Raw genomic sequence first — 15,165 nt, 5'->3', positions numbered from 1 at the left:
GGGAGGTTGGGAGTGTGATGGTCTTCTTTGGGCTGAATCACTGAAGTTAATCAGATTGAGGGAGAGGTCCAAGGGAATTTGAGGAATTTCCTTCATGGGAAAGGGTCCAATCTCCTCAGGGTCCGCTGCTGAAGGTCTTATCCTTATCCACAAAGATGATCAGCCTTGGAATTTTCCTCCCAGAACTTTTGCTGCCCTGTTCCATTGTTCAGAGCCTTTCCCTATCTACCTGCCTACATCACCATCTCCTCCTGTCTCTCTCGCTCATCTCTCCATGCTCCATCTCACAACCTGGGCTCTCTCTCCACACACCTGCTCCTGTATTCTTCTTCTACATCCTTCTCTCTCTGTCCCTCTTTCTAGTCTCTGGCGCCCTATCTTGCTGCCCTGCTCTCTCTAACTCTCTTAGCTCCAGCTTGGGCTGATACTGCACCCAGTCTGGTAGCAAAATCAACATAAGAAAGCCCTTCCTGAGGGCCCATCCAAAGGGAACACCACCTGAAAGGTATTCCAAAGCCCTTCCTGACTGCTCAAGAGCAGAATACCTCCTAAGGTATTTTTTTCCTTTCCTCAGTCCAATAACTCTATCAACATCTTAATACTAGTTATTTTTGTATGGACACAGTAAGAGATAACATTGAGGCTTGTAGGGCAGCTCTCCTGAGAACATCTTGCCACAGACTCAGACTACAACACTCAGGCCCGATTAATCATTCCTAACCCTAATAGGGTCCAAATCTAGTTACTTTTTGGATCATGACAGCCTTTGTCCATGATCAAGCTCTTAGCTTATAAACATTATGGCGCTTCGGCCAGGCCCATCTTGATGCCAGGATAGCACATAGCTTACCACTTGCCCTGGTTCCATCCAGTCCCTCCTCCTCCTCGGGACCCTGCTTTGGGGGGTGCTAGGAAGTAAGGACAGCTGAGGCTTAGGTGATAGAACAGATGCCCAGGAGGAAAATAACACTGAGAGTCACATTACAAAGGCATAGCATATACTGTCTTGTGTCCATACATAAAAGGACATTGCTCTGAATAAACTATGCAAAGGACTTAAGGAGAAGAGAAAAACAACATTTACAACTCAACAAAGCACAAAGAAAGAAGTTACAAATAAACACAGAGGAATGGGAGTACTATGATGGAAGCAACCCAATAAATCTAAGCTACCTGAGGCTATGCAGGAAGGACAATACAGTGTTACACACAATGACAAACCCTTCGTGAAACTAAGAGTCTAAGTACAAGGTATATTATAAGAAGATAAAGTGGTAGATAAAACAAATTCTGAATTGTATAGGCTTTTTAGAGCTTGCATTTCAGAATTGTGAGAATAATTTTTATTATAAAGTATAATGTGATTTGTGCCTGAAGATGCCTCTGTTCCACCATAAAAATAGAGCAGCTAGGGAGAAGGATAGTATAGGCTTAGGTATTTGCCATGTATGAAGCTAACCCCAGTTCAATCCCTGAGCACTAGCAGGAGTGACCCCTGAGCACCAGAGGTTGTGACCCATACCCCAGCCCCTAAGTGGAGCAGTGGAGAGTCAGAAGGAGTAGGTGTTGGGTTTTGAACAAGCTCATGGCTAAATACTTCACACACAATGGAAAGCTATAAGAGAGTGAGACAGAAGCCCAATGGAAAAGACTTTTTCAGAGAGCGGAAGTGCCCAGAGTCCTGAGATTCCCATAAAGATGCCAAGGTGATAAAACTAGGGAAAATGAGGCCACTGACAGTAGAGTGAGATCACACAGACTTCCTTAAGGAATTACAAATTCACTTCATTGCTGGCAAATAAGAGCCGTGAACAGAAAAGTAATAGCCTCTTCAATCATATATGACTGCTGTGTGAACAGACTACAGGTCAGCAAAAGAGAATACAAGAGAATATAGCAAAAGAGAATACAAGCAAAAGAGAATACAAAGCAAAAGAGAATACAAAGCAAAAGAGAATACAAGAAACTCAAAGTTTCTTGGTGTGGAAAAACCTATTGCTTGGATCAGGTGAAAGAGATAAGTATAACTGGTTGGATTCTGGCTATAATTTGAAGAAATTCTTGAACTGTTTGGGGTGCATTGTATGTACACATTACAAAAAAGTTGGCAGTATGATTGATCGCCTAAAGTGAAGTATGTCTAAGAGAGATGTGATTGTTCGGTGTAATGATGACAAGGACATTTCCACCATACCTCAGGCAGAGGAGGCCTGTTCTGCTAAAAGAGGAGTGGCAAGGCTCAGTTCCCTGTGTTCAGCAAAACTGCTAGTCCACAGAGCCTGCAACAGCACTGGCTCAAATCTTTAATCCAGTTTGTATGTCTTGTTTTGTTTGGTGTATGGTATTTGCAGTAAAATGTTATTTTTATGCATGTAGTTTTTCTTTTCTCTATATACAGTTTATTAAAGAAATTTCCCTGGCTCCATTCTATTCTCTCTGATCCTTTGTTGTAAAACTGACTTAGTAGATGTGCTTTATTTCTTTTTTCCTTGGGGGAAGGGAAACCTGGGTGACACCCAGCATTGCTCAAGGCGTACTCCTGACTCTGTGCTCAGGGAACATTCCTGGTGGTGCTTGAGAAACTATATTGTTAGCTCCAAAAGGGATTTTTCTGCTCAGGTGGGTTCTTGAGAATTATATGAAACATTTACATGCAAAACTCAGAAAATTGAAAGTTAGACTTTACTGGTTCTGGCCCTCCCCCAATGACCAGGCCTCTTTTCTACCATGTGTAACATCACTCATCCTTCCATAGCTCTGCTCCCTGCCCCACCCGACTCAGTCTACTTGCCTCCAGTATATGATGACCAGGTCCTGTCCCTGTGTCACTTGCTGTCTTGTACGTGCTTTCTAGTCTGAAATAGTGTCTCTGAGCCTTTCCCAGACTGTATCCCAGTGGTTCCCTGATGTCTTTTCCTAGCTTTTCTTAGTCTCTGGCTATGGTTACATGCTTGTGGGTGAGATCCCTGTGCTCTCTGTCACTTGGTCTCTCAACAGTACCCCAGAAGTTCTGTTAGCCTGTCCTGGCTTTCCTAATTTGAGGGCACAGCCACATGCACATGGGTGAGATTCCTGTGTTCAGTATCTGTCCCTGCCTGGGCATCCAAACCCTACCTGTGAGTCTGAGTCCTGCCTGTAGTATTCCCCTGCTGTGCTCGGCCATCTTCCAGCTGCTGGAGCCCTACCTGATCCTGCAGTCTGCTGGGAATGGAGAGGGAGGGAGGGAGGGAGGGAGGGAGGGAGGGAGGGAGGGAGGGAGGGAGGGAGAGAGGGAAGGAGGGAGGGAAGGAGGGAGGGAGGGAGGGAAGGAGGGAGGGAGGATGGATGAGAGAGAGAGGGAAGAGAGAGAAGTGAGAGGGGGGAGAGAGAGAGAAAGGAAGAGAGAGAGAGAGAGAGGCCTCCTTTTGTCTGTGCCATTTCCACTCTCAGCCATCTCATTATGCATTTTGATTAGCTACCTATTCCATGGGCGAGATTTACAGTGACCCAACCAGGGCTGGAGTGATAGCACAGCGGGTAAGGTGTTTGCCTTGCACGCGGCCAACCTGAGTTCAATTCCCAACAACCCATATGATCCCCTGAGCACCACCAGGAGTAATTCCTGAGTGTATGAGTCAGGGGTAACCCCTATGCAATGCTGGGTGTGACTCAAAAAGCAAATAAAATAAAAAATAAAGTAACCCAACCTTCCACTCACAGTGTATCAATATGTGGTACCAAGAATCAAACTGGGGTTGACGAGTTTGAAAATTTTGTTAGGAAAAATTGGGGTACCAGTTAGGCAAGTATCTTAATCCCTGTACTCCCTCTCCAATCCTGTATGATTTGAAACCTCAATTTCATTTTATTGTGTGTCTGTTTTTATGACAATGCCATGCTGCTTTGATGACTGCAGTTTTATTGTAGAGTTTGAATTTGAGGAGCATTATGCCTCCATTTTCTTCTCTCTGGTTATTTTTGTTATCCAGAGTCTTTTGCAGTTCAAAAAATATTTTCATAATTTTTCTTCTATGGATCCCAAAGCAATAAATTAACTAATAAAACCAGGCGCTGGTTCTTGGAAAGAATAAACAAGATAGACTTTAACTAGACATACAAGAAAAAAAAGAGAAAATGTCCAAACTACTTGGATTATATATGAAAGGGGAAGAAATTGCAACAAGCCCCTCAGAAATTCAAAATATTAAGCGAAGTCACTATGAACAAATTTACACTGTTTAAACTAGAGAACCCAGAAGAAACTGACAGATTCTTAGAATCCTGTGGTCTCTCAAACCTTCACAGAAGATTTACTACCTTTACTCTTTAATCTCTTGCAAAATATTTAAGAAATAAGAATCCTTCCTAGCATCTTTTATGAAGCTAACATTACACCAATGCAGAGACACAACTAGAAAAGAAAATTTACTTCCCTGATGAACAGCAGTGCAAAAATCCTCAACAAAATCTTTGCAAACTGAATTCAATAGCATTATTGAAAAACATTTTATTTTAAAACCCACAAACACCAGGGTCAAATGGGACTCATCTCAGGGATACACAAATGGTTCAACACATGCAAATTAATTAAGATAACACATACATTTATAAAAGTAAAGATAAAAACCATGTGATCGGGGCTGAAGCAATAGTACAGCAGGCAGGGTGTTTGCCATGCTTGCATTTCAAGCTTACACTGCTCCAACATCAATCCCTTCACCAGGTACCACTTTTCTCCACCACTGTAACCCAGTTTTCCTCCCACCCCTCCTTCCTGCCTCTGTGCCTGTCACTTTTTTTCCCTTTAGGCACTGTGGTTTATTGTGGTTACTGTTAGGGTGTTGTCCTTATTTATCACATTAACACCTGTCAACACCCCACCCTTCCCTCCATAGCTCCCAGTGGCAAGCTTCCTACTGAGGACCTGGGCTCCTGTTTCTATCACCGCTGGGACACCTACGGGGTTTCTTGATATCCTGCATGTGCCAACTTATTTGCTTTAGTTATATATATTCCAGTGGTTGATGCCATTCAGTATTTATCTGTCACATCTTTAGCGCACCTAGCATTATCATCTCAGGTTCATCCATTTTGTCCCCAAAGGAATGATTTAATCTTTCTTAAGGAGTAGTATTGCATTGAGAAAATATATCTGTATATACATTTAGGTGATGATCTGGTACATATGCCAATATATCAATATATAATGTGCTAATGAACACTTCTATTTATGTCATTTTATGGCTATTATGAATCATGCTACTATGAACATAGGAATATATTTTTATTTTAGTGTTTTCCTATCCTTTAAATGTTCAGGAGTTGGGGCTGGAGTGATAGCACAGCGGGTAGGGCGTTTGCCTTGCACGCGGCCGACTCGGGTTCAATTCCCAACATCCCATATGGTCCCCAGAGCACCGCCAGGAGTAATTCCTGAGTGCAGAGCCAGGAGTAACCCCTGTGCATTGCCAGGTGTGACCCAAAAAGCAAAAAAAAAAAAAAAAGTTCAGGAGTGATATTAAATAATTAATAATTTATTAATAATAAATATTTGTTTTTAATGAATCTAAATACTATTTTCTATAGAGGCTAAGCAACTTTACCTCTATAGACACAGTATATTAGGATTCTTTTCTCTCTACAACTTCGCAAACCCTTATTTATGTCTTTTTTAAATAGGATATTTGAACCTGTGTAAGTGATATCTCTTTGTGGTTTTGATGTATATTTCCCTAATATTTTTTTATGTGGACCAAGTGTCTATCTTCCTCAGAGAAATGTCTACTAAGGATTTTTTACCTTTTTTTTTTTTTACTGACAACCCTGCATTTCTTCAAATTTTTCAGAAATGGTTTCCGTCACAATTGAATAAAGATGGTCTTATTTGTTTCATAGCATAAATTTCATGTAAGGCAAAATGGAAATTTCTGTTCTTGGTAAACTCCACCTAGAAATAATTTGACAGTTGCTCACAAGTTTACTTACTTCATAATCATTCAGAGGGAAAAACATCTCTGATACTCTTTCCTTTTATTTTCATTTCTGTTCATCACTTCTCCAAGTCAATTAACACCAGTCTTTCGATTATGCTGCTGCATTTCTTGCCAGACACTGTGTTAAATACTGGGTAGAGTGCAGAAAAACCCTTCTAGCATGGACGCTCTAATTGGGAAGTAAAGGAGACCTAGTGTATGGAGGAGGGAGGTAGCAGAGATTGCTTAATGGGCACCATTTCTTTTTAGCGTGATGAAGATGTTTTGGAAATATAGTTGTGATTACACAACAGCATGGATGTATAAAAGGCACTGAATTACCAAAAATAATTAAAATAGTACTCTTATGTTACATAAATTGTATACAAAACAGAAACTTCCAAATCCAAATAGACAGATTTGGGAGCAAGTAATTTTCATTGTGGAGTAAGTCTTCAGCTGGACCTTATATCTGACTGGGCACTTTGGTCTCATACTCAAATACCTTTAGAGGATAGCCAGGTAATATGAATAATAATTACTAGCTGTGAGTCAAATACAGTTTGCAGGTTCAGTATATGGAAAACATTTCACAAAAAGAAAAAAATGTGTCTCCTTTCTTTTGGGACAAGAATTTGTGTGCTATGTAGCTTCTTCCTTCCCTCACTGAGGTGCAAGTGCAAAAGAACCAACCATTGAAGCGTGGTTTTCATGTCAGTGGGTCTGGAGTGATAGAGATTGTAGTCATCTGGAGAGAGATGCAGATCTGAAACAAACCCAGCAGGGTGCCAGAATTTACCATCAAAAACCCATATTTTAAGATAAAGCAAAAGTATGATATGGGGGGATACAGGAGTGGTAACAGCAGGTCTCTGTCTTGGTCTATGGTTCTCAGATTCTTCAGCATTTTTAAGAATGAAAATATTGAATAATAAAGATGCTCAGTCAGGAAGTAGAAGAGAAGGGAAAAGGAACTCCCCAAGTGGGGAGAAATTAAGTATAGAACTAAGTTAACTGTGGCTTGATGTGTGTGTGTGTGTGTGTGTGTGTGTGTGTGTGTGTGTGTGTGTGTGTTTTATAGGAAAACTGAGTCTTGATGTTGTAGCCAGTAGAGGGAAGTTAAAGATAAGCCTTTGGGGAATAGGGATCTTTGCATTTATCAATTTCAACAATATTACAGAGTATACAGGGATCAAACAGAGCAGTCTGATCATTTGCCTCCTGGTAGGTCTAAGCTGTGGTGCAGAATTTATGAAGCTGGACAATTGTTAACTTCCTGTTTACCACAAAAAGCCCAGGAAATCACCAGAATTAAAATCTGTAAGATGGAGGTAGTCAAAAGAGCTCACAGCAGCTGGCGAGGGGAAACTGAGGCCTTCTCTTTCAAAAGTGGCTCATAATGAAATATGCAGGGACTAAATGTAACACTCACCAATCTCTCTTTAGAAGAGAAGTTGGGTTGGTAATGGGGAAAGGATGAACAGGGTTCCAGGAAAGTTCTCCCATGAGCCAAGCACAAAGATCCTTTGTAGTGCTTTTCCCATGTGTGAGGGTATTCAGCTTGCAACTGGAAAGTGGAGAGCATGGAGGAAAACTGTCCATCAAGCAGGATGTTTCAGGGTTAACAGATGATCTCTGCAGACCTTCAGAATCTGACAAAGCTTCAGAACCTAAATCTGTTGAGGCCACACAAAAGACAGGAATAAAATTCCCATTTTAGTCAAATAAATACTGGACCATTTATTTGAGGTACAAAATCTGTGATGTTTTCTTTGGCCCCTTTTCAGACAATTAGATTAAAATTCTTACCGATTCATCCTGGAAGTCCGTCTCCAGGCTGAGACCCAGCGCAGAACAAGCTAAGATGACAGCTTGTCCTTAGCCTCACTGCTTCTGACCTAGTCACCCACTGGCAGCAGAATGGCCTTTTCTCATACTCTGCTTCATTCCATTCTGCAGAAAAGGGAAGACAAACTATCACAACTGCAACTCGAGTCTGGAAATTGCATCTCTGAGGCATTGAAGAACAGATAATAGAACTTTCTTTAACCATTAGAGATGATGATGGTTTACTATAGTCTGGTTTTTGTAGCTATTTTCCTGTTACTGAAAAAAAAAAGTTGCTATTTTTCTTTCAAAGTATAGTTGAAAACAGTTCCCTATGTGATATTTGGGATTTCCCTGAGGTAGAAAGAGACAAGATTCGCCAGTATAGCCTAGGAAAGAAAATATTCTTTCTTAATGATTTAGGCAATGTGTGTGACTTGTGAGAGTGTTTTTAACGGACTGGTGAGAAAAACTGAGGTGGTAAAGTGCACATGAGGATTCTCATTTGTCAGTGTGTGCAGAGTGGTCTCCTCTGTGTGTCAGGACAGTTAAGGATTCCTCACATGCTAGAAGTCTGCTGGGAGCCTGCCACCTCCACAAGCAGTATGCCTTTAGCTGAGAGGTCCTGCTTGCTGCCCTGTAGTTTGGAGCCTGGAAAGAGCCAGTGACCTCAGAGCCCAGCACCCAAAGCCCCTTCAGAGAGCAACATGGAGAGAGCCATGCCAGGAAACCCCTGCAGAGAAGATGTGTTTCTCCTGTTCACCAGAATCTATTAGAAGGTCTTCATAGATGAAGCAGCTACTTTGTCATGTCCCTGAGGCTAAAGCTCAAACAATGGACTTAACCCTACAAAGGCCTCAGGGTGGGCATCAAAAAGGCGTTTTCTGATATTTTATATGTATAGATCCCAAGTGAGAAGTATAAGTATTTAATTCATCACGATCACGATCATGACCATCCTGTTGTTCATCAATTGCCTCAAGCAGTCCCCAGTAACGTCTCCTTCGTCTTAGCCCTGAGATTTTTTAAAAAGTGCCATATTAAAAGCTCTTCAAGGGTTAAGAGAATGAGACCCATTATTGTTACTGGTATTTGGCATATTGGGTACACCACGGGGAGTTTGCCAGACTCTGCCGTATGGGCAGGTTACATTCGGTAGCCTGCCATTTTGTCCAGAGTAGGAATGAGATAATAAGATGTTGCTTCGGGGAGCTGGGTTTTATAATCTTGGCCCTTGATGGGATTACACAGCGCCAGGGGGCCAGTTGGTGGGTGTGACCCCTGCCTATTGGAATCTGGAGGATCTGGGTAGAGGATGCTCAGCCCAGATCCAAGCAGGCTTGGCGATCTCAGCCCTGGGACCCGCATGCCTTTGTTCCTCTGCCAGTACCTTTGGAGAGTGGTCTCAGCATGGTGGTGGCTGGTTCTGGAGGTCTCCTGCAGAGTCTCCTGCCCCCGCGCCTGGCTGTCCTCGCTGGGGCCCCTTGGAGGGGAGCAGGTTGAGTTTCCCTCCCCGCCCCAACCCGGGCTCCCACAGCCAAAGACCTCCTTTAATTTATAAACTGTGTAATTCACTCATTTGGAGTGTACAAACTTTAGCATAACCAATTTTGAAACATTTTAATCACTACAGAAAGAAACGCACTGCCTTCCCCCCCACCCCTCACCCCCACATTTCCCCCGACTTCTCCTGTCCTAGGTAACCACTACTCTACTTTCTGTTTCTGTAGATTTTCCTATTAGGAACAGCTCATATACGATAAGTAGTGCTTTGTGTCTGATTTCTTTCACTTAGCATAATGTTTTCAAGATTCATTCATATTACAGCAGGTATCAGAATTTCAGGCTTTTTGTAGTGAATGATATTCCACTATACACGTATACTGTGTTTTATTTATACATCCATCAGTTGATGGACAATCATATTGTTTTCACATTTGGACTATATAAATATTGCAAGGGACTGGAGCAATAGTAAATCACTTCCCTTGCACATAGCTGACCTGGATTTGAGCCCACCAGGAATGATCCCTGAGGAATTATCACTGGCACTGGCCATATCCATACACATACACACACACACACACACACACACACACACACACACACATATTTGGGTTTAGGTTTTGTGGGGGTAAATTTTTATTTCCCTTAGATATGAACCTAGAGACAGAATTTCTAGTCCATACAGTAACTGTTTAACTCATTGACCCCAGCACAGCAATTTGTGTCAAATAAGCCACACTCTAGTATAAACCACCAGTGGTATGTGCCAACATCGGCATGTTAGACATTTAGGAAAGGAACACCAGGCTGTTGTACAAAGACACTATGACATTTTACATTTCTATCAGCTGTGTAAGAGGAGAACCTTTTAATTGTACCTTACGTATTTTACTCACCCCTCTAGGAATCACCAATCTATTTTCTATAAATGTGAGCTCATTTTTTAAAATATTTTGCATAGGCAAATACAATATGATTTTATATGTCTGACTTCAGTTAAAATAATGCCCTTGGGGTCATTTGTAATTTTCCAATAGATTTTCTTCTCATACTGAATAATATCCCATTGTATATGGTCATGGACTATTGCATAATGATATTTATTTCAGTCAACAATAGACCACATTATGACCTAGGAATCCTCCAGATCAGAAATAAGTGTTACAAAGATTCTGATGAGAAAAATATTAGAGATTCTATGGTTAATTGAAAGTGATCACTGCCAAAGACACCCTTGTATTCTGAAATTATTATAGCAGATGATGTCTGAGGGACAGATGTCCATGGCTGGAAGCTAAGTCAGTAACCTATTTTTCAGGTGTCTGTTGGGCTTCACAGTCAACTTTCTCTATGACCTTGGGCTACATATTGGTCTTCTGAACCTCCTGCCCTCTCTAGTAAATTGTAAATGATCTACACAATTTTATAAGATGCGGAAAGATAGCACAGCAGTAGGGCGTTTGCCTTGCGCGAGGCCGATTGGCCTGGCCGAGCCAGGTTCGATTCCTCTGCCCCTCTTGGAGAACCCGACAAGCTACCGAGAGTATCTCACCCTCATGGCAAAGCCTGGCAAGCTACCCATGACGTATTCGATATGCCAAACACAGTAACAACAAGTCTCACAATGGAGATGTTACTGGGCCCGCTTGAGCAAATCGATCAATTGGAGGACAGTGAGAGTGACAGGAAAAATCGATGAACAACGGGAGGACAGTGACAGTACAAAATTTGTGCTCTTCAGCACTACCAAAGTGCAAATTAACTAGAAATATCTCCGCAAGGAGTATATATATATATATATATATATATATATACTGATTTCTATCAGTTTATTAATATATATATTGCTTGATCCATACTTGCCTCCTTTAAAATGAACGTGGGCAGCAAGGTAGCAACAAAGGGCTAAAGGCAACACGATTGAATAATTGGTCCACACACCCTCCACTACTGCCCCGATGTCACCTTTAATTCATTACCTACTGCTTGGTAATCTGATTTTTCTAATCCAAGGCCATGGGTTTGTCATTGTTCAATACTGTCTTTCATATCCCTTTAAACCACAGTTGAGGGACCAGAGCAATAGTATAGCAAGTAGACACTTGCCAATAGCCAGTTCAATCCCTAGCACCTCATATGGTCCCCCAAGCCTGCCAGGAGTGATCCCTGAGTACTACCAGGTGTAGCCTAAACATAGACAAACAAAAAAACACACAGATAAATGAGATCATCTTGTTTTTTTCTTTCTCCCCCTCACTTATTTCACTAAATTTGATACACTCCATATCCATCTATGGTGCACTGAACTGCAAGATTTCATCCTATAGCTGTTGAATAGTATTCCATTGTGTGTATCCACCACTATTTTTTTAAAAACCAACACTTTGGCTGTTCCTTCAGTTCTAATTCTGCAATCATTGGATTTTAACAGAAGACCAAGGAGCTAACAAAATTCAAGCCCAGATATGGTCCTCTAGCTAAATATTGTCACGACTAAATTAGCACAGAAATGTTTACTAGGCACTTTTAGGATAAAATTTCTATCAGGAATTTTGACACAGATGCAATGCAGTCTATCTCCTTTGGTCCCCAGAGCCGGGGTGAAACCACGTGATTTAATCATTCTGCATCCGTGTGGCTCCTCTGAGATAGGACCAGATGTAACCAGAAGGATTTATAGAGTGCAAAATGCACAATGAATTAGAAAAGCATTTCTGTGCTCAGCCCAGCACATTCTAAATCAACATCCCTTGAATGGACCAGAGCAATCCCTGGTTGGCCTAGTAGGGAGGTTGTCATGGCAACTGACTGGCAGGGCTGCCAGTGGAATGTGAATGCAGACAATAGAGTGATAAGACTGTGTGTGGAGCAGTAGATGCAGGCTGCTTTGGCACAGGTACAATGGCACGTCGGCAGATGTGTGGAATGTCACTGCATTTTATACCTTCTCGTAATTCAGCATTTCATTTGAAATGTATCCCGTCTTTTCCCAGATGATGGTAAAAGAAAAATGAAAATACTGTGCTGCTAGATAACAGCAGCTTGGAAAACTAATCAGCACCAGTAGATAGATGCGGAGGTTATACAAAGCCCTGGAGGGCTGTTAAACTAACAGGACTCAAATTTGTGAAAGGAGGTTGAAGCGTGTTTTAAAAGCAGATCCAGTGATTCTTTGGTGCCACCTTGTGTCTAGTTTCATATTAAAAGTTTCCTCAAAGCACACCCCTATGCCTTTCCTGAGCAGCAGGGCAGACATGAAAAAAGTTAGACGTGGGTTATGTTTAGTATGTCCCTATGCAATAGAATGTAGAGAGTCTCCTTTAGCTCAAATTAATGAAAAATTATTTGAGTAGAAATAAGGAAAGAAAAAAGTGCCCAGTGATACCAATTCTGGAAAAGATTGCCAGAAGGTCCCAGGGGGAGGAGATAGTGGTGTCAGAAACAGCCTTGCTGGAAGGGTCTTGGTACTGCCATTACTAACTCTTGCAGAGACGTTTTTTTGTCTATTCAGACATGATAGCATAAATAAATTAAGAATAAAATATGAACCTTTCTCATTTAATAACATACTGTCTGACACTTACTTTCTGTTACTAGGATATAAGCTATAGGTTTCCCTATTTTCTGAAAGTAAATAGTCCCTTGTTGGTATGAGTTGGTGGATGAGATATATACACATATATATGTACATATATATTTATATGTATACACACATTTGCATTTGAGACTACTATTACCAAGTCCTATACCCTCAAAACAACCTACCAAATAATAGAATCTTTTGAATAGGAGAGAAACCAGCAGTATCATTTGCCTCAGATGGCACTTTCTACCCCCCTCAAACCAAACCCACCATCTCTGTTCAAAATGTCGAGCAAGTTTCTGACTGGAGTGACAGAACAGCTGGTAAGGTGCTTACTTTGGTCTCAGCCTACCCAGGTTCGTTCCCTGGCACCTCATATGGTCTCCCGAACACTACCAGAAGTGATTCCTGAGTGCAGAAACAGAAGTGATCCCTGAGTACTGCCAAGGGTGACCCCCTAGAAAAAATTATGTGCAAGTTTCATTGTCATTTTAGAAGTGTGAAGTGATCATATGCTTCTGTTTCTTGCAGGATTTGAATTTTTTGAAACAAGTGCCAAGGATAACATTAATGTCAAGCAGACCTTTGAGCGTCTTGTGGATATCATCTGTGATAAAATGTCAGAGAGTTTGGAGACCGACCCGGCCATCACTGCCGCCAAGCAGAATACAAGACTCAAGGAGACCCCACCACCACCGCAGCCCAACTGTGGTTGTTAATAATGTCCCCACATGCTCAGGCAGCTCCGGAAGGCATGCTTGCCAGCAAACAGCCTTTATTAAGTGGTCGATTGGCCTTCATTAATACTGCCTAATAATCAAGGGAAATCTTTGATGTCAAAGGCTCATACATGCATTTCAATTTGGGGGATATTTCCTGTGTTCAATAAGTGACAAATATGTGATCTTAAATTCATAAGGACTTTAACATCTGGTATTGCATGTGATTTGTTATTTGTCTTTAGGCTCATTTTCTTTTTATGGTTTCAGGTTTTTGCTCAGATTAAGCTACTGCTGGAACCTCCGAATATAATTTTACTACTAATTTTTGTGCCATGGATTCAAATGACATTATTTATTATTGAGACAGTAACCACAAAATTGCTTGTGAGCAGAAATCTCAGGAGACACTATCTGCTTTACTCTTAATTGAAAACCAAGTTAAAATAATACTCATTATTAGGGAAATTGTCTTGGATCCAGCCAGTTTACCAAGGAGAGATGTCTGTTTTAGTAACCAAGGAAAGCATTGTGACTAAAGAAATTGAAATACCTTGTTTGAGGCATTCTATTTATCAAGCTGGAATTGGATTTAAATAATGAATTCCCTTTACCCAGGAGTGCTTTCCCCATTCTACCCAGAATTCTGAATGTTTGAGGGTGTTAATAGGCTGAAAGATATCTGCTGGGTGTTAAGAAGGGTATAAATAGCTATAGAATTCCAAGGCTGGTGCTTCCATTTTATTAATAACTTGGCCCCTCAAAACAGACACAGACACAGAAACTATTATAGAACTTTCACAACGCTTGGGATAGAGAGTATATTGAAACTTGATTACTTCCTCTGCTTTCCTAGCCCAAAATCTCATGGTAACAATTCAGCTAAGTTCTTTTACCTAACTAGAAGTGATCTCAGCAGTAGATCTTGATGGTTCCTCTGTTGAAGAAAAGAGGGTCTCTAATTTCAGACTTCATGTGCTAATTCTGAAGCATTTCCCCTTTACTTAAGATACTCATAACAGTTTAGAGATAAGAGTGAAAGAAATGTTTTGGGCTGCCATAAGCAATTTGAACTAAGGGGAAAGAACATTTGAATATACTGATTTTTCATCCCAGGTCTTCTGGTCAGCATATATGAATAAGCAAAACACTGTAATACTGTCCTCCCGTTGTTCATCCATTTGCTCAAGTGGACCCACTAACATCTCCATTGTGAGACTTGTTACTATGTTTGGCATATCAAATACATCACAGGTAGCTTGCCAGGCTTTGCTGTGCAGGCGGAATACTCTCGGTAGCTTGCGGGGCTCTCTGAGAGGGGCAGAGGAATCAAACCCAGGTCGGCTGGGTAGGCTGCATGCAAGGCAAATGCCCTACCTGCTGTGCTATCGCTCTAGCCCGAATAAGCAAACAAATCCCACTAATTGTTTGAACTGAGTAGAGTGAACTTGGCATCTGTCTTACCAACATCATTACCAGCTGGACCCTTCAGAAGAGAGCAGGCCCAGTGAGACAAATCTGAAATTACCACTCCTTGAAGTGGATCTTACCTTTTTAGGGGTAACCATGTTAAAGATAT

The 15,165-nt window shown here is 41.3% G+C and overlaps 1 protein-coding gene across 2 annotated transcripts in view; it reads left to right on the top strand.

The window, feature by feature from the left end:
• The window catches only part of RAB3C (RAB3C, member RAS oncogene family), a 271,591-nt gene extending 257,229 nt beyond the window's left edge, over positions 1-14,362 (top strand). The window contains exon 5 of one of the 2 annotated variants that reach the window (XM_056112097.1): positions 13,399-14,362. In XM_056112097.1, coding sequence (XP_055968072.1) covers positions 13,399-13,586 — 188 coding nt within the window. In that variant the 3' untranslated portion in view covers positions 13,587-14,362. The remainder of the gene's footprint in view (positions 1-13,398) is intronic. The other variant, XM_056112096.1, reaches the window with a different exon arrangement.
• The last annotated feature ends 803 nt before the right edge of the window (positions 14,363-15,165 follow it).

Source organism: Sorex fumeus, unplaced genomic scaffold, assembly GCF_029834395.1.
Source record: "Sorex fumeus unplaced genomic scaffold, SorFum_2.1 ptg000015l, whole genome shotgun sequence".
In the NCBI taxonomy this organism is placed as follows: Eukaryota; Metazoa; Chordata; class Mammalia; order Eulipotyphla; family Soricidae; genus Sorex; species Sorex fumeus.
This window is presented reverse-complemented; position numbering and strand designations above follow the sequence as displayed.